Source organism: Neofelis nebulosa, chromosome 8 (assembly GCF_028018385.1).
Source record: "Neofelis nebulosa isolate mNeoNeb1 chromosome 8, mNeoNeb1.pri, whole genome shotgun sequence".
Taxonomy (NCBI): domain Eukaryota; kingdom Metazoa; phylum Chordata; class Mammalia; order Carnivora; family Felidae; genus Neofelis; species Neofelis nebulosa.
In genome coordinates, this window is record NC_080789.1 from 9,658,624 (window position 1) to 9,679,045 (window position 20,422).

Sequence of the window (20,422 nt, forward strand, 5' to 3'; positions counted from 1 at the left end):
AAGAAAAAAACAAAACCAAAAAGCTCTCCTAGTAGACATTTTCTTATGTTTGATTGGTCATAAGTGGGACACAAGGCCGCTCCTAGCTTCAAGAGAGGCTAACATGTGGCAAAGGGCAATAGGGTTACATGACAGATGCAAGCCAGTCATGATGCAAACACTTAGGAGGCACAGGACAGAAGCTAAAGGAGTTTATGACCACAAAACCAAACCTGCAGGAGATCCTAAGGGGGACTCTGTCAGTGGAAAGCAGCAAAGACTACAATGGACCAGAGACATCACAAGAAACATGAAGTCTACAGATAACACAATGGCGCTAAATTCATATCTTTCAGTAATCACTCTGAATGTAAATGGACTAAAAGCCCCAGTCAAAAGACATAGGGCATCAGAATGGATTAAAAAAAAAAACAAACCAAGATTCATCTATATGCTGCCTGTAAGAGACTCATTTTAAAACCACAGAATACCTGCACAGGAAGAAAACCTCTTTGATCTTAGCCGCAGCCACTTCTTACTCAACACATCTCTGGAGGCAACGGAAACAAAAACAAAAATGAACTACTGGTACCTCATCGAAATAAAAAGCTTCTGCACAGTGAAGGAAACAATCAGCAAAACAAAAGGCAACCGACGGAATGGGAGAAAATATTTGCAAATGACATATCAGATAAAGGATTAGTATCCAAATCTATAAAGAACTTATCAAACCCAACACCCAAAAAACAAATAATCCATTGAAGAAATGGGCAAAACACATGAATAGACACTTCTCCAAAGAAGACATCCAGATGGCCAACTGACACATGAAAAAATGCTCCACATCACCCATCATCGGGGAAATACAAATCAAAACCACAATGATATCACCTTACACCTCTCAGAATGGCTAACATTAACAACTTGGGCAACAAAAGATGTTGGTGAGGATGTGGAGAAAGAGGATCTCTTTTGCATTGTTGGTGGGAATGCAAACTGGTGCAGCCCCTCTGGGAAACAGTATGGAGGTTCCTCAAAAAATTAAAAATAGAACTACCCTACGACCCAGAAATTTCACTACTAGGCATTTATCCAAGGGATATAGGTGTGCTGTTTCGAAGGGACACATGCACCCCCATGTTTATAGCAGCACTATCAACAATAGCCAAAGTATGGGAAGAGCCCAAATGTCCATCGATGGATGAATGGATAAAGACAATGTGGTGTATGTATATATACAATGGAGTATTACTTGGCAATCAAAATGAAATCTTGCCATTTGCAACTACATGGATGGAACTGGAGGGTATTATGTTAAGTGAAATTAGTCAGTCAGAGAAAGACAAAAATCATATGACTTCACTCATATGAGGACTTTAAGAGACAAAACAGATGCACATAAGGGAAGGGAAGCAAAACTAATACAAAAACAAGGAGGGGGACAAAACAGAAGAGACTCATAAATACGGAGAACAAACTGAGGGTTACTGGAGGGGTTGTGGGAGGGGGGATGGGCTCAATGGGGAAGGGGCGCTAAGGAATCTACTCCTGAAATCATTGTTGCACTAGATGCTAACTAATTTGGATGTAAATTTAAAAAAATAAAAAATAAAACAAGTTAATAATAAAAATAAATAAAAATTAAAAAATTTAAAAAAAAAATAGACCACAGGATTCCTGCAGATGGAAAGTGAGGGGATGGAGAACCATCTATTATGCTAATAGACATCAAAAGAAAGCCAGAGTAGCCATACTTATATCAGACAAACTAGACTTTAAAACAAAGACTGTAACAAGAGATGAACAAGGGCATTATATCATAATTAAGGGGTCTATCCACCAAGAAGAGCTAACAATTGTAAATATTTATGCCCCCAACATGAAAGAACCCAAATATATAAATCAATTAATACTTTCGGATAATAATGCCATAATTGTAAGGGACAGATCATCTAGGCAGAAAACCAATAAGGAAACAATGCCTCTGAATGACACATTGGATGAGGTGGACTTAACAGATATATTTAAAACATTCCATCCTAAAGCAGCAGAATACACATTCTTCTTGAGTGCACATGGGACATTCTCCAAAATAGATCACATACTGGGTCACAAAACAGCCCTCAACAAATATAAAGGGATTGAGATCATACCGTGCATATTTTTGGATCACAACGCTATGAAACTTGAAATCAACCACAAGAAAAAATTTGGAAAGCCCCCAAATACATGGAGGTTAAAGAACATCCTACTAAAGAATGAATGGGTCAAACAGAAAATTAAATAAGAAATTAGAAAATACATGAAAGCAAATGAAAATGAAAACACGACAGTCCGAACTTTTTGGGATGCAGCAAAGGCAGTCCCAAGGGGAAAATACATTTTAATTCAGGCCTATCTCAAGAAGCAAGAAAAGTCCCAAGTACACAACTGAACCTTACTCTTAAAGGAGCTAGTTTTGGGCAGTAAATAAAGCCCAACGCCAGTAGAAGAAGGGAAATAATAAAGATTAGAGCAGAAATAAATGATACAGAATCAAAAAAGCCCAGTAGAACAAATCAAAGAAAGTACTGTGTTTTTTTGAAAGATAAACAAAATTGATAACCCCTAACCAGACTTCCCAAAAAGAAAAGAGAGAGGGCCCAAGTAGATAAAATCATGAATGAAAGAAGATCACAACCAACATCACAGAAATACAAACAATTATAAGACAATATTAAGAAAAACTATATACCAACAAACTGGACAATCTGGAAGAGATGGACAAATTCCTGGACACTCACACACTCCCAAAACTCAAATGGGAAGAAATAGAAAATGTAAGCAGATTCATAACCAGCAAAGAAATTGAATCGGTTATCAAAAATCTCCCAAAAAATGAGTTCTGGGCCAGATGGCTTCCTAGCAGGAATTCTATCAGACATTTAAAGCAGAGTTAATACCTATTCTTCTCAAACTGTTACAAAAAGTAGAAACGGAAGGAAAGTTTCCAAACTCATTCAGTGAAGCCAGCATTACCTTGATTCCAAAACCAGACAAAGACCCCACTAAAAGAATTACAGGCCAATATTCCTGATGAACATGGATGCAAAAATTCTCAAAAAGATACGAGCATATCGAATTCAACAGTACATTAAAAGAATTATTCACAATAATCAAGTGGGATTCATTCCTGGAATGCAAGGCTGGTTCACTATTCACAAATCAATCAACGTGATACACCACATTAATAGAAGAAAAGATAAGAACCATATGATCCTGTCAATAGGTGTAGAAACAGCATTGGACAAAATACAGCATCCTTTCTTGTTAAAAACCCTCAAGAAAGATGGGATAGAAAGAACATACCTTAACATCATAAAAGCCATATATGAAAGGCCCACAGATGATATCATCCTCAATGGGGAAAAATGGAGAGCTTTCCCCCTGAAGACCAAACAGAGAATCAAAAAACTTATAAGACTAAATCCAGTGAAAGAGAAAGGAAAATAAAGAAGAAGAAGAAATAGAAAAGGTGTAAAAAGAATAGAATAAAAATGCCTGGTCAAACAAGCAAACAATTACGTGTGTGTATGTGTGTGTCATATATATACAATAAGAATTGACTAAAAACAAATCAGAAACTATAGCTTGATTGCAAAAGGAGAAAAGAAGAGGGTAGAAAGAAAAAGAAAAGAACAGAACAGAAAAGAAACAAACAAGAACAGTTGTCTGGTGGTGCCTGGGGACCAGTAGCTGTGCTGGTCTGGAGTGTGGTCAGTGTAGATAAGCAGTTACCAGGCACAGAGGGGCGGGGTTTGGTATAGACGGGTCCTGCCTCCACTGGGGGCTGCTGATTTGCTCCTGGAAGACCCACCGTGTTGGTGATGGGGAGAAAAATGGAAACACCCCAATCTCCCCTCCCCAGGATGGGTGTCTCCAACCATGCTGTTCCAGTGGCCCTCAGAAAGTAGCGGGTGGGGCCATTTGTCCTGCTGCAAGGTGTCCTGTGCCTCCTAGGTGCTCGGCTGGAATCCAAAACCCTCTGTCTTAAAGGATCCTGCACTGTGTGGACAGTTCTGGGGTAGTGCCACTCTGCCCAGCCGACAAAGGGCCTTTGGCTGGTGCCTGCAGAGTCTTTTGCTCTTGTGGGGCCGGGGGTGGGGGGGGAAGGCAATAGACCCTCTTCCCACAGTACTCGAGGGAGGGGACTGTTGTCTCCCAGTGCGCCCCCCAGATCGCTACCTGCTGGAGGTCGGCTCCCCCACAGTGCGTGCACACGGCAGCGGCATCACTTTGAAGAAAGTCCCACACTTTGGAACCTCCAAGTTTCAGCTCCTAAGGCTGTTTGCAAAATAGAAACCAGTTCTCTCTGCATTTCTCTTTCCCCGTCCATGGTCCGGAGAGGTTTTCCTCTTCTGCTAACTCAGTACCTCGATTTCACAGTTCCTCTCTGCCTTTCTCTTCCTTTTGTCTGTCCACGGAACAGGTTCCCTCTCCTCTGTGCCTACTCCATTTTATCTCCCCCAATTCACATACATGCACTGCACCTTGATCCCACCAAGCTGTCTCCTTCCAACCGTGGAGATCCTTCTGCCACTGCAGATTGATTTCCTGGGTGTTCCAAGTGATCTGACCTCAATACAGTTCTGTTTGAAGGAGGAGGGAAATCCCGGTCCCCCTACTTCTCTGCCATCTTAACTCCGCCTCTTGATTATTATTTTATTCTTTCATTGTTCCTTTATATCATTATGTTAATTAAGTCCTTTAACCTGTTCGATCCATTAATGTATACCTTGTGTGATATTGCCAATATTGCTTTTTTTTTTTATTTGCCTCCTCTCTTTGTTCATTCCTTTTATTTTCAATCTCTGTTTCCTTTTTTTTTTTTTTTTTTTAAGAGTGCCTCTTGGGAGCAGCATGGAAGAATTTATTCTGTTCGTTAGTGTTACACACTCGATTTTACTTTTTTCATCTTCTGCTGTGTTCATTATGTATTGTCACTTGTTTCTTCTTTCCTTCTCTCCATCTTGGGTGGGGCTGTCCCTAGTGGAGGCAGCTAAGGCAGGCCGTTCTGTGTCAGCATCCGGCTTCCAGGCACGGCTGGGGTGAGCGGAGCACGCAGCCATTGGCAACACCACCTTCATTAGACCGGCTCTGCAGCACAGTGTGGGGGCTCCTTCCTGGCTTGGGAGCCTCCAAATCTAGCTCTCCCTCTTTCCTAGAGTTTCAAGGAATCACCCAACATCTTTTTAACAAATCTTTCTTTTCTGCTTTAATCAGCCAGAGTCGGTGCCTATTTCTTCAGCTCAGAACACCAAATAACACTGTTCCAAGTGGTTTTCTTCCCCAATCAAGTCTATGAGCAACTGTGTGCGTTCAACAGTTTTACCCTATTTGTTTAGATATGTAGTAGATACTGAGAAAGAACAGAGAATATTCGGGCGACGAAATGATCCAGCTATTCTAGACTACAAGAGCAAATTCCCAAACACATTTTTTTTTCCTTGGTGCCGTAAAATGAAAATCCTTTAAGCTCATTTTTTTTACGAAGGAAAGCCCTGATTTCCCTTTCAGAAAGTAACCCAAGTTTTACAGACTTGAAAATCATCTTTATTTTTTCAATTACAAAAATATATACCCACTTATAAAAGAAAACAGAAGAATGAAGGGGAAAAGAAAGGCTTCCTGGACTCAGGGAGGAGGGTCCGGTGTGCACATGGAGGTCACAACTTGCTCCTAAGAGTCAGCAGTTTATGAAGCATTGAGATGCTGCAGGAACAGGGTGGGTGGTGGGGGGGAGGGTTGATGGTCATTCAAGTTTCAAATTTCTGAAATCATTCCTTAAATCATTCAGGGGCTGTTGAGAGAGAAAGAGAAGTTTAAAGTGTCACTGGCAACAAGCGGTGCAGGGGGCAAGAGAGGGAGAGGGGACCAGAAGAGCCTGGTCAAAGAGGCCAGGGAGGCCTTGAGGGAAATGGAAAGCTGATGAGATCCTTTTTTTTTTTTTTTTTTAAAGTTTAATGTTTCTTTATATTGGGGGCGGGTGGGGGGAAGGGGCAGAGAGAGAGACTCTCAAGCAGGATCCTTGCTGTCAGTGCAGAGCCGGATGCGGGACTGGAACTCACAAACTGAGATCGTGACCTGAGCCCAAATCAAAAGTCGGACGTTTAACCGACTGAGCCACCCAGGTGCCCCAAGATCCTGAGAAAAGGGAGCTAAGGAAGGAAGTGGGAGCCTGGGAGCCCCTACTGGGGGGAAGGGTGTCTCAAGAAAAGAGAAAGGCGTGGAGGGGCACTGAGGACAGAGAGCAAGGACAGAGAGAAGGGGGCAGTGAGCTGGGAAGGGGAGTCCCAGGGGGAGGGAGGCCAGGTGCCTGCAGCAGGGACAGCTTCTCACCGTCAGGATCTTCCCAAGCCTACGTTTTATGCTTTCACTGTATTGGTCCAGGTTGCGCCAGGGCTGGAACAACCTGTCCTGGTGGTCCACAAAATTCCTCCAGCAGTCCTCAAACTCTGAGACGGAGGAGGAGAAGGCAGTGAGGTCCCAGGACGGGGGAGCAGCCTGCCTGCAGCCTGCAGGGCCAGGGGCTCCTCCTTCCTTTTCCCTTCTGGGTGGCATCACATCTTGGGCCTCAGCTGGGGCACCCCGCTTCGGTCCAGCCTCCCCACCCACCCCCATCAGTGGCTTTTCCCTCTTGGAACCCCACATCCTCCCATCCCCTGACAGCTGTGCCCTCTCCCCACCTGGGAGGCTCATGACAGCCACTGGGATCCCGGATGCGTGCAGGTGTCTCAGCCCCTGCTGATACTTCCAGCGCCAGTGGACGTACAGGCGGGAGGCAAAGATCCGCAGGCTGAGGTGGGGGTTGTCTTTGACAAACGCAACCAGTTCCTCGGCACAGAAGGGGCAGGGGCTCCATGTGATATAGCAGATGATTTCGAATCTCTGGGATGTGTCCCGCGTCAGTGACTTGATCTTGTCAATAAAGCATATTTCTGCATGGCGCTTTTTCTAGGGAGTGTCCCAGACAGAGAGAAGGGTTGGTTACAAGGCAGAGGCCAGAGGTCACACACTGTGGGTGCCATTGGGGATGACAGGCTCTGCTCTGTGAACTCACCTGGGACAGGGAAAGAACCTTCCTTCCTTCCTTCCTTCCTTCCCTCCTTCCTTCTCTTACTCACCCATTAATTGAGTACCCCCAAAGCACCCGCAGCTTGATCTGAATCAGACCCAGCAGCAACCCCCCTCGGCCACAGACACCCCTACAACACGGTCTCAAATGCTCTGCAGACCTCGCCTTTTGGACATCTGGAGATGTTTGAATGCGGGGGGGGGGGGCGTCCAGAGGAGCGAGGAGCGGGTCAGAATGGGAGGGAGGCGGGACAGGGCAGGGGGGAAGGCGGGCAGCAAAGCAGAGGGCAGGGATATGAGGGGGGTTCTCGCAGGTGGGGTCGAGCGCTCCGTCCTTGGAGGACCTCTTGGCTTCTCAGAAACGGCGACTGAGCTGAGATCCAGAAGACAAGTAAATATTAAATTCTCAAAGAGGGGCAGGGAGAGCATTCTGCTGGAGGGAACGGCTTCTGCAGAGGCCCGGGGACAGGAAAACTGTGGAGAGTTCCTGGGGAGCGGGGCTAACGGAGACCCGGCTAAGCCTGCCCTGTGTCCAGGCAGCCCGCTCAGCACCTTGTTTCGAAGGCAGTCTTTGTCAATTAGGGTGCCTTCGGGCAGCTTCAGCTGGTAGCACAAGTAGGTTTTTCTTCGGTAGTAGTAGGGCTTTGGGACCCGGTGCTGGTTGCCAAACTGACGGTAGAATATGTCTGCTTGTAGTGGATTCATTGTGGGTCTGGGCAAGAGGAAGGAAACCAAAAGGTGCAGAGGGTGTCTTCTGGTGTTTATCCCAGGCTCTGTCACCTCCTGAATCCAACTCCTTGGGTCTACTTGGGCCCCTGGGCGGGGAGGGAAGGGCCAGTCTCTTTTTCTTTGTTGGCCGGGACTGGGGAGAGAAAAGGAAGAGGGTGAATTGAGTGCCCGCCGCCCTCCCCCCCTCCCGCCCCAGCGGCGACACACGGCCCCACCTCCAGTCTGGTGGAGCGCCCATCGCCACCCACCCTGGAGGCCTTAGCAGGCAGGACGCCTTGAGCTGGGTGGGGGACCCCGCCCCAAGAACCAGCATCACGTGTGCTTCTTTGGCTCACCCATCTTGTCCCGTGCCCCAGACCCCTCTGCTCAGGCCCCACAGGCATCTCAACCCTGACACGTCCGGTGCAGATCCCTTCTCTCTGGGGTGCGAGGGGGTGAACTGGTAATTCTGACTCTGTGCTCTTTGCCTAGGCGTGGGCATCACAGCTTTGTCAGTACAAAGCCCAGAGAGGCCGGCGAACAGGAAAACCTGCTGTCACCGAGGGAGAGCTGTGATGGCGACTTTGGCCACAGGACTCACACAGCTTTTCCTCCCCCCAGCAGTGATTACACTCTATAGACGGTTCCGTCCCGTATCTTGCTTTTTGTTTTTTTCATTTAATGTTACATCGCAAAGGGACGTGGCTCATGTGGGCGTACGTGCACAGATTCTTTTTGATAAATGCTGTTGGCTCTGCACAGATAGAGGTAGGTGGACAGACCTGGGAGCCTGCCTGCCTGCCCGGGACAGGTGCGCGAATCTCCGTCTGGCGGGGCCCCACTGCGTGTGGGCATTACTGACACCGAACGGTCTGAAGAAATTGGGGGAGCTTGATGGAGCCCCAGCCGCTTTCCTTCCGGACACTCCAGCCAAAGGCAACGCGACCCGGGTGACCACGGAGTCTGGCTCAGGTGACCACAGACACTTGGAATTGGACACAGGAATCAAGCCGCGGGTGTCCTTGCTCAGGGCACAGACTATGGGGTCCGTTCCGTGTTCCTTGCAAGGCCAGAAATGCCTCCCCCAGATTTCCGGCCAACTCATTGAAAGACCACTGATTCCACCAACCAAGCCATTTCTGTCCTCTGATCTGCTGATGAACAGAGCCACCAATTTCATCAATGGAAACCCATCTCTGATGTCTCTTAGGGTCATTAGTAAAGCTTCAGGTGGATTTGGATGACTGTCATTGAAGAAGCCGTGTCTGCCTCGTGGCTTTGGATCACCCCTCAGCGACCTCACCGGAAGCTTGGTACTCTCAGGTAGAGACCCCAGCTGCCCTCACCATGAGGATTAGGTTGAAAACCCCCATTCATAGCACACTTAGGACAGCTGACTGGCCCGGGGCTTCGCTTCCTGATTTTAGCACTGAAGTTCCCACGTTCTGGGAAACTCCCCCAGTCCCTGGCAAACCCAGACGCTCAAGGCAGAAACACTTTACGTTTTGGACAAGTGCACTATCGTAACAGCACAAACGTTGAAGCTTGACCTTGAACGGCTAAAATTCAGGGATGAGAGAAACAACTTGTGAGAAACATTTCAGGACTAATTTAGTTTTTCACAGCTGGTAGCGAGTTCATGGGAAACAGTTTATCTTCTTGTCTTGCAAATGAGTGCTGCATCCACAGAACAGAAACGAAACCATCCACAGAATGAAGTCTGCAGAAAGGCGCGACGCCCACGGTTAGAGATACGGGGACAAACACCGAGAGGAAACTTAAGACTGTGCTTTGCTTAAGATGATGAATGCTACCCAGGGAACAACAGTGAAATAGCCTGCAAGGTCGTCACGGTCAGGAGGCGTTGGGCTGCTTCTGCCAACAAAGACAGCATCGCTGATGCACGTTGCCGAGATGGTCCCCAGACCTGGACCGCAATCTGGATGAAACCAGACCGGTGGGTGCCAGAAAGCCAAGCTAATCAGTCTTGACGTTTACCTAACCCCTGATCAATCAGAAGAACCCACGGCCCTGGACCCCTGACCCTTAATTTTTGCCCGTAAGCACTTGCAGACCCTAGGGGAGTTCAGGACTCTGGAACATGCGCCCCCTGTTGTCCTGGGTGACGCCACACTCTTAGCGAGCCTCTCTTCCCTGCAGAAGCCCAGTGTCAGTGTCTCATTGGTTTCCTGAGCATCCGGCAGATGAACTCTTGCTCAGAGTGGTTACAGACACGAGAGGATGCTTGGCCAAATTGTGCAAGTCTTTACAATAAAATGTATGAATAAGCTTTTATAGCTGACTCCAACAATTGTCTCAATCATCCTTGAATGGAAAGTCTGTAACGAAGCCTAAACAAAGCACTTTAGAGAGACCCATGGCCACCCCCATAGGATGGGAGGCAGAGGGGCTGCTGGAGGCGGGGAGGGGGGTGGTAGTGGTGGGACATCGGCCCTGGCGGTGCCCACAGACCAGAGGCAGGAGCAGACCCTGCGGATGAGGTGTCAGAGAAGGAGAGGACCGAGGGCTGGGGCAGGACGAGGGCGGAGAGGAAAGCCAGCAGTGGGACCTGCTTCCTGCAGCCGAGTGCCAGACTCGGGGGCAGGCTTGTCCCATCCTGCCTTAGGCTTTGGGCTCTCCAGCACCAGTTCTCTTTCACAAGGCTGCCCTTGGCCTTGGGAAAGCCCCTCATCTGTGAGGGTCCTCCCAGATTAGTCTGAGGGTGGACCCAGCCCCTTCCTGCCTTACACAGCAGGGATGGAAGGCCCCAGGTTGGTGTTGCTTCTCTGGGCTCCCACCCCCCTTCTTTGCTCCTGACTTACCTGCCCCTGATGGGCCCTGTGCAGCTGTCCCTCCTCAGCTGATTTGTCGCAGCCCTGCCTTTATCTGGGGCACCAGGGCTCCATTCCTCTCACCGGCTTTGCTTTAGGAGAGCCCCAGTGTGACACTATCCTCCCAGGCTGCCTCCTCAGAAGCCCCACCTCCTTCCTGCTTTTGCCCCAAGGGTGGGAGGGCCCTCAGATGGTTGCACTTCCTCAGGCTCAGAGCCACCTCTCCCAAGGCCTTCCCCCCCGCCCTGGGCACAGCCTCCCTCAGAAGGAGATGGGCCCCATTGGGCAGCAGGACCCAGGTTATGGAAAAGGGAAAGAGAAAGTACTTTGCCAGAGGGGGTTGGGACAGACACTGGCTGGGGAGAGCAGGACAGAAGCCGGTGGCTGGGGAGGGGCGGGCTCTCTGAGTGGGATGAGCCCTCTCCTGTCCACCACTGTGTGACCCTTAGGAGCCATTCAGTCCCCCAGCAGGACGCTGGGTGTCTGGAAAGGGAGGGCCAGGGCTCAGCCCTGCAGATCTTCATCCGCATTCCAGGAGAAGGCAGGTGTGTTGAGCACATCCTCTACCACAGCCCCCAAGAGCTTTGGGAGGGGCCGACCACTGCCCTCCCATCTTAGATGAGGTCCCAGCACAGAGAGGCTAAGGTACTCTCTGGAGCCACTCGGCAAAGCAATGGCCGAGCTGGAATGCCTTCCAGGGGGCCTGGCCTGGCTCCTCCTGCTTCCTCATTATTCCATGGATAGGAGTGGGTGGGGGCACAAGGGGAGGGCCCTTGCTGCCCCTACAAGGCCTCCCAGGTCAGGGATCAGGGATCTGGGCTTGAAGCGGGCATCCTGCGAGCTGTGTGCTTGCCTCGTCACGTGTCCACCAGGACCCCAGATGGAGAAACAAAGAGCAACCGGGAAAGTTGACTCCTAGACAGGAAGAGGAGGCCTTGGAGCAGACACCTGTCACCCCAGGCCAGACCGCACGCGCATGCGAGTCCCCAAAGAGCTTCTTCCGGCTGGTGCCCCCACATCACCTCATTCTGCCCACCGGCCCTGGGATGGCCCCAACGGGGGAGGGTAACAAGAGCGTGGGCAAGAGTTGGAGGGAATGGCATCCCCTCCCATCTGTTTCAGTGTCCAGAGTTCCCAGCCAATGGAAGATTCCAGAATGAGCCGGGCCCTTCCAAGAGAGTGATCGGATGTGCACACTCAGGTGTGGCTCAAGTTGACAGCTACGCGGCCTCTGGCCCGAGAAGCACTAAGGGTGGGCAGCAAGGCTCAAAGCCCTTCTCGCCTTTCCCTCGTGACAGCACTCCTGCAGCTCTGGCCTGGAGAACCCCCGCTAGCCCTCGGAGATGGGCAGAGAAGGGGGGTGTGCCAGAGCGCGACAGTGACTCTTGGAGGAGACCTCCCGGAGGCCCCTGCGGATCTCTAAGATGGGCCTCCTGCCTTGTTCTTTTCTCCAGAGGGAGCAGATATTGTGAGCTGGCCACGGGGGCCCGATCCCATGACCGGGACAGGGGAGAGGCGTGTGGTCCCCGGGCGGGCCCCTCGGTGCCTCCCAGCTTGGAGGACGCGTGGACAGGGAGAGCAGCGGGACAGACTGACTGAACAGCCAGAACTCTTCTGCACCGTGCCCTCCGCCCCAGGCAGCAGTGCAGACAGGGAGGGGAGTGAAGAGACAGGTGTCGGGGGCCACCGCTATGCACACCTAATGGGCCAAGGTCAGAGGAAGAAACAACGGGTCCGTGTGGGACCCAAGACGCTCTCCACAGTGATTTTCTGGATGTGACCAACCGCACACCTGCCCTGCTGCTCTTCCTTCCTGGCTTTTGTCTGCCCAGAATCCCAGCATCTCAGGCTGATCTCTTCTCCTTTTCACCGTGCCCTGGTCCAGGCCACCCCGGGGGCACCACCACTGACTTTCCAAAGTTCACGCGGTAGTCAGCTCGGCGGTCGAAGGACCAGGTGTTCCCTCTGTTTCTGTTTCTGTTTCTGCTTTATTGTCTCTAATGCTTCTGCTTGTTTCCCTGTGTCCCCAGCTTGACTCTCAGCCACCTACCACTTTTTATTCTGCTTTATGGAAAAGTCCTCCCATTCCCAATCCTATGTTAAAAAAAATAAAACACACTTATTTAAGTGTTTACTTAACTAATTTCTTGCTCACTCTCTGTCCTCATCCCCAGGCTGCAACCTGTCCAGAACTTTCCCTCTGGCAGCCATGTGGGAAAGGGGAGAGGGGACAAGGGAGCCAGGATGAGTGTGACAGTGACCCGGTGACTGTCACAGTGACCTGGTGACAGGCGGTGGGGGGTCCAGGGCAGCGAGGGCTGGAACGGAAGCAGGTGAGACGGGGCGGGGAGGTGGCAGGTCAGACAGAACCCAGGAGACAGGTACACAGAACAAGGATCCTGCTTTTTCCCACCCTCTTAGCTCCAAGAGGCTGAACCGTGTGTCCCCCAAATCCAAGTGCTAAAGTCCCAACCCCTGGTGCCTCAGAATGTGACTACATTTGAGGCACAGGCTTTAAAGAGATGGTTGTTAAAAGGAGGCCCTTAGGATGGGCCTGATCCAATCTGCCTGATGTTGTTATGAGAAGGGGAAACTGGGACACACAGAGGGGCACCAGGGGCTCCCCACAGTGAGCACAGAGGACAGACCATGGGAGGGCGGAGCAAGAAGGCGGCCCTCTGCTGGCCAAGGAGAGAGGCCCTAGGAGGAGCCTGACCCAGGGACACCTTGATCTCGGGCTTCCAGTGTCCACGCTGTGAGGAAACAAACACCTGCCGTGAGGTCCCTCAGTCTGTGGGGTTTTGTTCTGGAAGCCCTAGCAGAGGAATGCGGTCACTGTCCTCAAGGACCCTGGTTCTCTGATAAGTCACATCCCCGGTAAGGATGTTACTCACGTCTTCCAATTTTCACAGCTAGACATACTCAAGCCCATTTACATTCAGTTTATTAACAAGAAGGTGAATGTGGTGAGATGGGAGGAACCAGTCTGGGGGCTCCCTCATGGGGGAGAAGGAGGCCTTGAGGGAGGAGGGAGGATGCGCAGGAGGAAGCGGGGGTGGGGCAGAGGGGGTGGAGACCTGAGGCGCTGGGGAGGGAGGTGCGGTGGTGTGAGACTCAAGGAACAGCAGCTGCAGGGGGGCTGAGGACGCCCTCACCTAAGGATTTCTTGAAGCTCTGCAGCCAGGAAATCATAGTCTTTTAACAGATTCCGTCTCTGGAAGCGCATTCCCTTGTGGTACACAAAGTTGTCCCAACAGTATTCAAACTCTGAGATAAAGAGGGAAGAGAGCAGTCATGTGGGCCCTGGGAGGTCTTGCCCCCTGACCCTTTGTGCCCCCCTCCTCAGGGCCTAGTCTCTTCCCTGCCAAGTGCCACCAGTCTTGCCTCAGTTTCCTCCCACTCACTCGCCCTGGGGACATTCTAGATCCTCCCCCACCCCTGTCTCGGTACTACTCTCTCCCACAGTCTGGGTCCCCAGCTCCCCTCTGCTCTCACCATCACAGGACATGATGTCCAGCTGGACCCCTGCGTCCCATAGCTTGCAAAGCCCCTCCTGGTAATTTGGGTGCCAGAAGTAGTAGAGGCGAGAGGTGAAGATGCTCAGCGTCACGTTCCTGTACTCCTCCAGGAACTCGACCACCTCCTCTGCACAGGTGGGGCAGGGGCTCCAGGATAAGAACCAGGTGACATTGTAATCCTCATCACGGTATGGATACTGGTCACGGAACCAAGAGAGGAAGCACTGTTCTGCATGGCATGGAGCCCAGGGATGGACCTGGGAGAAGTAGAGAAGAGAAGGGGACACTCTTGGCTGACAGAGCAGACAGAGTGGCAGGACTGGGTGCCGTGGGAGGAGGAGTAAAGGGGCAGGAGCCTCAGGGGTATGTCGTTCATTGATTTATCACTGCTTTGCATCTCTCCCTGCCCTGTCTTTTTTTTTGAGCCATCCCTTCCCATAGTTATCCACCATGCATCAATTCTAACATCTATTCTCCTTCCATCCATTTATCCATCGATCCAACCATCCAACCATCCATCCATCCAACCATCCAACCATCCATCCAACCATCCAACCATCCAACCATCCATCCAACCAACCATCCATCCATCCAACCATCCATCCATCCATCTATCCATCCATCCAACCATCCATCCATCCAACCATCAAAAATCCATCCATCCATCCAACCATCCATCCATCCATCCAACACCCATCCATCCATCCATCCATCCAACCATCCAACCATCTATCCATCCAACCATCCAACATCCATCCATCCATCCATCCATCCAACCATCCATCCAACCATCCATCCATCCATCCATCCAACCATCCATCCATCCAACCATCCATCCATCCATCCATCCAACCATCCATCCATCCAACCATCCATCCATCCATCCATCCATCCATTCTGCCCTCAGCCAGGCCCTTTTGGCTCTAGGCTGGTTCCCTGGGTGATAGCACCTGGGGAGCGTCACACAGCCATGCTGTCCCACAGGGGAACCGCTAGCTGCACACATCTTCAGACCACTTGACCTGTGGCTCGTGTGAACTGAGATGGGGGGCAAGTGTAAATACACATCTCATTTCAACAACGTAGTAAAAAAGAAGAATGTAAATGACCTCACGAAGAACTTTTATATTCATTACAATTTGAAAGAATCTCTTAGATATATTGCCTAATACATTATCAATACTAATTTCATAAATTGCCTTCAGCTCTTTGAACACCGGGTACTAGAACAGGTGAAACGACCTTTCACCTGTTAGTACTGCTGAAGCATACCCCTGACCCAGCCCATCATGGTTCTCTCCTGGAAACAGGCTCTGCAAAGTCTGCAGTATCAGGGGAGGGGAGAGGGCAGGGGTATGGTGGGACCTGTCTCAGGAGTGGCAGTGGTTAGGGGACAGGGCTGCAGGGTGGTGGCTTGGCTGTAGCAACTGCTGATGCTGGCCACTGGTGCCGTGACCTCCTTCCAGGGACATCTAGGCTGTGGCTGGGAGCAGGCCAGGGGTAGGCAGGATGAGGGGTGTGGGCTGTCCTCTGAGAGATCAGAGGGCCTGGGAACGGAGGAGTCAGCCATGTGGCCAGGGGACGGCTCTACCAATGGAGCCATTACCAGGGCAGAGAAGGCAATGGTGTCCAACAGGCCCTGACTTTCGAAAGATGCTCTTTCATCCAAGACTGCCAGAGGCCAAGGTCCAGGACAAGATTTGAAGATGGCCGGAATGCCAGCAGACTCTCTGAACGAGGCTCATCGGATGGGTCAAATGCCATCCTGTATCAGGTTCCCAGAGGGTCAAGCAGGGAGCTCATTGGGTCCATGACTTAGGACAACGTCGTGGGAAGGAGCATCCACCACTAAGAGCCCCCATCTGGCATCTTACTTATAACATTCTTCTCCTCACTGCCCCCTGACTCTGCTCCTGCCTGATAGGGCCCCGGGGAGGAAGGGGGGGTGCGTACCTTGTTCCGAAAAACTCCCCAGTCGCTGTCATTATAATAGAAGTAGTCTCTCTCCACTTGGAAGCAGAGATAACAGAGTTTCCGCCCAGAAGCGTAGCGCAAGTTTGGAAAGTGGAAACGGAAGGTCTTAGGATCTATCCTGTCCATTGGGTTTCTGGGGGTAAAGGAGAGAAAACAGAAAATGCAGAAAGTGCCCTCTGGAGTTGTCCCTGGTGGGTGGCCTGCCCTGGGCACGGTGGCTCCCTCCAGCCCTCCTGGGCCTTACGCAGTGCTGCTGCTTTTCCAGGCTGGAAGGGGGACGTGCCTCCAGGGACAGTAGGGACAGGGACCCCACCTCTAGGGCCCCCTGGGCCCTGCTCCTTCCAGTAGCACACGCACTCATGTTTTCCTGCCCGCCCTACCCCCAACCCATTAGAAAAATAGCAAAGAGAAAGAGAAACTTCTCTATCCCAAAAGAACAGCTTTTTGAAGACCTCAGTTCAATTCATTCCTGATTTTCCACCTGTTTGTTTTTTCTTTTTAAGTATCAGGTTAATGCTTAAATTCGGAGGCTCAGGCTACTGTGCTAAGTGCCTCAAATATCTGAACTCACCGACTCCTTCCCAGATCCTGGGGGAGTCACACCCACACTTTAGAGGGACAGGAGCAGGGGCTCTGGCAGGTGAAGCAGCTTAGCCAAGTCCACGGCTAGTAAGTGATGGAGCTGGGGCACCTGTCCAGACAGGTTATTTCCAGCAGGGACCTTACATGGCTGCCGCAGCAGCATATGCGGTCTTAAATGTGTCTTTTTTTCTACTTCCTTTTAAATAGGCACATTCCTGGGGCGCCTGGGTGGCGCAGTCGGTTAAGCGTCCGACTTCAGCCAGGTCACGATCTCGCGGTCCGTGAGTTCGAGCCCCGCATCAGGCTCTGGGCTGATGGCTCGGAGCCTGGAGCCTGTTTCCGATTCTGTGTCTCCCTCTCTCTCTGCCCCTCCCCCGTTCATGCTCTGTCTCTGTCTGTCCCAAAAATAAATAAAAAACATTAAAAAAAAATTAAAAAAAAAAATAAATAGGCACATTCCTTCCAGCCAAGGCATCTTCCTTCTGGATGCATGCCGGTGGTAGTTACAAACGTGAAGCATGAAGCTCTCTCCCCTAGGTTGTGGGTAAGGTTGAGAACAGTCTGCATTTACACTAAAACCTTGGATGGCGAGTAACCTGTTCTGCAAGTGTTCTGCGAGACGAGCAAACATTTTTCATCAAGTTTAAGTTGATAAAGGAGTGATGTCTTTCAATATGCGTAGTTCGCGATGCCAAAGGTCACATGATCACAACTGAGCCAATGGTTCTTCTCTCTGTCTCTCTGTCTCTGTCTCTGTCTCTGTCTCTCTCTCTCTGGCTGCAGGATGGTGGGTGATCATCTCCCATGCTCGGATGCTCGGTCTCAGGCAGGTGTGTTTGGCAGAAATCGATGATTTTTCAGAACGTTGGAAGGTGCCCACAACTGGCACTAATGTGTTTTTTGTCTCTTCAAAGTTCCTATGGACAGTCCTTTGCTTTTCCAGACAAGAGTAAGCTTAGGAATGCTTTGCTTCATTCCAGGTGAGGCTGCCTGCGGATATAGACCCTTTCCTCTGCTGCCTTATCGCCAGTTGCATTAAATACAGTCTATGACAAGAGTTTATTAATACTGTACTATAGTCAACATCCATTAGTAATAGTGAAAGTTGTCCTACCAATAACCCTCCTCTTTCTTGTCTCCCTCGCTCCAGCCACGAAGCTTTTCAAAGGTAAGTGCAGGTTAATTTGTTTCTTTTTCTTTTTCTTTTGTATTCTCCTTATTATTTTGTATTCTATTACAGCTTTGTAATCATTTTTATATGAATATTTGGGGTTGTGGAATGAATCATCTGAGTTTCCATCATTTCTTTTTCAAACAAAATTTTTAAAATGGTTTATTTATTTTTGAGACAGAGACAGAGCGTGAGCAGGGGAGGAGCAGAGAGAGAGTGAGACACAGAATCCAAAGCAGGCTCCAGGCTCTGAGCCATCAGCACAGAGCCCGACGCAGGGCCCGAACCCACAAACTGAGAGATCATGACCTGAGCCAAAGTTGGACGCTCAACCCACTGAGCCACCTAGGCGCCCTGAGTTTCCATCATTTCTTATGGGGAAATTCGCTTTGCCATACAAGTGCTTTGGATTACAAGCACGTTCCTGGAACAAATTATGCTCACAAACCAAGGTTTTACTGTACTTGTCTGTGGTGGAGAGAGCTTTGCAATAGATTTCTCTTCTTGCCTCTGAGAGCTATCCTCACACTGTGCTTATTGTTTTGTAAATGATGTGGGAAACAAAGGCAGAAGAAAAAATTTCAATTTCCTACTGCTCATGGCCCATTTAGAAGTCCTTCGCACAGGCAGAGTGACCTTCCTCTAGGAGCTCAGCTGCCTCGATGATGACACTTTGCTAAGGGCCAAAGGGAATCTTAGCTAAACATTATCCCAACCCCTAGGACCTGCTAAGTCTACTTTAACATATACAAATTCCTTGGGGAACCTCCTTTATCTCTACCCCCCAAGACATATGTTGGCAATCATCCTCCAGACATATGGCCAACCGATATACATGTGAAGGGTCTCATGACTGAGTTTTACTGAACAGTAATAAATGACCTTGTCCTAACAGCAGCTAGACCCTCAAAGTCCTGGAAACCTTGTTTCCAAAATAACTTAGAGACTTATGCTGTCCCTAACACCCTCCCAACCTGTATGTATATAATCATTCACTCTTCAGAACCCCAGTGTGGCTCTTCCTGCCCATGAGTCCTGTCCCCATGCTTTAATAAAACCACCTTTTTGGGGGCACCTGGATCGCTCACTCAGTTAAGCATCCGACTTCGGCTCAGGTCACGATCTCGCAGTTCGTGGGTTCGAGCCCTGCATAAGCCTCTGTGTTAACAGCTCAGAGCCTGGAGCCTGCTTCAGATTCTGTGGCTCACTCTCTGCTCCTCCCCTGTTCACATTCTGTCTCTGTCTCTCAAAAAATAAATAAACATTTAAAAAAATTTTTTTTACTGAAAACAAATTAAAAAAATAATAAAACCACTGTTTTTGCACCCAAGACGTCTCAAGAGTTTTCTCGGCCATCGACTCCAAACCCCTACACTTCAAACCACATCATAAATATGAGAGAAAATCGATTCAAGTGCTTGAAAGGAAATCCACCAACTGCTTTGACCACCCTGTGGTTAGATTCAAAGCGTTTAACAGAGCACAGGAACTTCCGGAAGCCTCTGAAAGTGGGCATCACCCGGCACAGGCAGGGCCAGACATGCCCAACAGACTTTCAGACCCAGAGGCTGGCCTGGTGGGGGGGGGGGGGCGGCACAGGGCTGGGTGGTGGGGGAGGCGGGAGGGGTGCGTTCAGAAGCAATCCCGGGAGCATCCCGGGAACAGGGTGAGGATCCAGTTGGGAGTGGGTCCTGCAGAGAAGGAGCCCAGAGAGGGAGAGAAGGGAAGGGGGACCGCGGGGAGGAGGAGGCCAAGGACAGAGGCAAACACTGCAGGGCCGCCAGAAGGAGGGGCTGCAGAAGGGGGCCCAGCAGGACAGAGCGAGCAGAGAGCAGGGGTACCTTGGGCTGGGGCGCCAGGGCTCCATTCCTCTCTCCAGCCTTGGTTTGGGAAAGCCCCAGTGTGACAGTGACCTCCCAGGCTGCCTCTTCAGAAGCCCCACCTCCTTCCTGCTTTTGCCCCAAGGGTGGGAGGGCCCTCAGATGGTTGCACTTCCTCAGGCTCAGAGCCACCTCTCCCAAGGCCTTCCCCCCCCCGCCCTGGGCACAGCCTCCCTCAGAAGGAGATGGGCCCCATTGGGCAGCAGGACCCAGGTTATGGAAAAGGGAAAGAGAAAGTACTTTGCCAGAGGGGGTTGGGACAGACACTGGCTGGGGAGAGCAGGACAGAAGCCGGTGGCTGGGGAGGGGCGGGCTCTCTGAGTGGGATGAGCCCTCTCCTGTCCACCACTGTGTGACCCTTAGGAGCCATTCAGTCCCCCAGCAGGACGCTGGGTGTCTGGAAAGGGAGGGCCAGGGCTCAGCCCTGCAGATCTTCATCCGCATTCCAGGAGAAGGCAGGTGTGTTGAGCACATCCTCTACCACAGCCCCCAAGAGCTTTGGGAGGGGCCGACCACTGCCCTCCCATCTTAGATGAGGTCCCAGCACAGAGAGGCTAAGGTACTCTCTGGAGCCACTCGGCAAAGCAATGGCCGAGCTGGAATGCCTTCCAGGGGGCCTGGCCTGGCTCCTCCTGCTTCCTCATTATTCCATGGATAGGAGTGGGT

At 50.6% G+C, this 20,422-nt stretch overlaps 1 protein-coding gene across 1 annotated transcript; it reads right to left on the minus strand.

Moving 5' to 3' along the window:
* Nucleotides 1-5,548: 5,548 nt before the first annotated feature.
* Nucleotides 5,549-19,891, minus strand: LOC131518835 (DNA dC->dU-editing enzyme APOBEC3-like). The gene is made up of 8 exons (XM_058741259.1): nt 19,718-19,891; nt 16,103-16,256; nt 14,127-14,406; nt 13,787-13,898; nt 7,645-7,954; nt 6,705-6,972; nt 6,358-6,473; nt 5,549-5,818 (listed from the first exon to the last, which is right to left on the minus strand). The coding sequence occupies exons 1-8, from the start codon at nt 19,741-19,743 to the stop codon at nt 5,771-5,773; spliced, it is 1,314 nt and encodes a 437-aa protein (XP_058597242.1). The 5' UTR covers nt 19,744-19,891; the 3' UTR covers nt 5,549-5,770.
* Nucleotides 19,892-20,422: the final 531 nt, after the last annotated feature.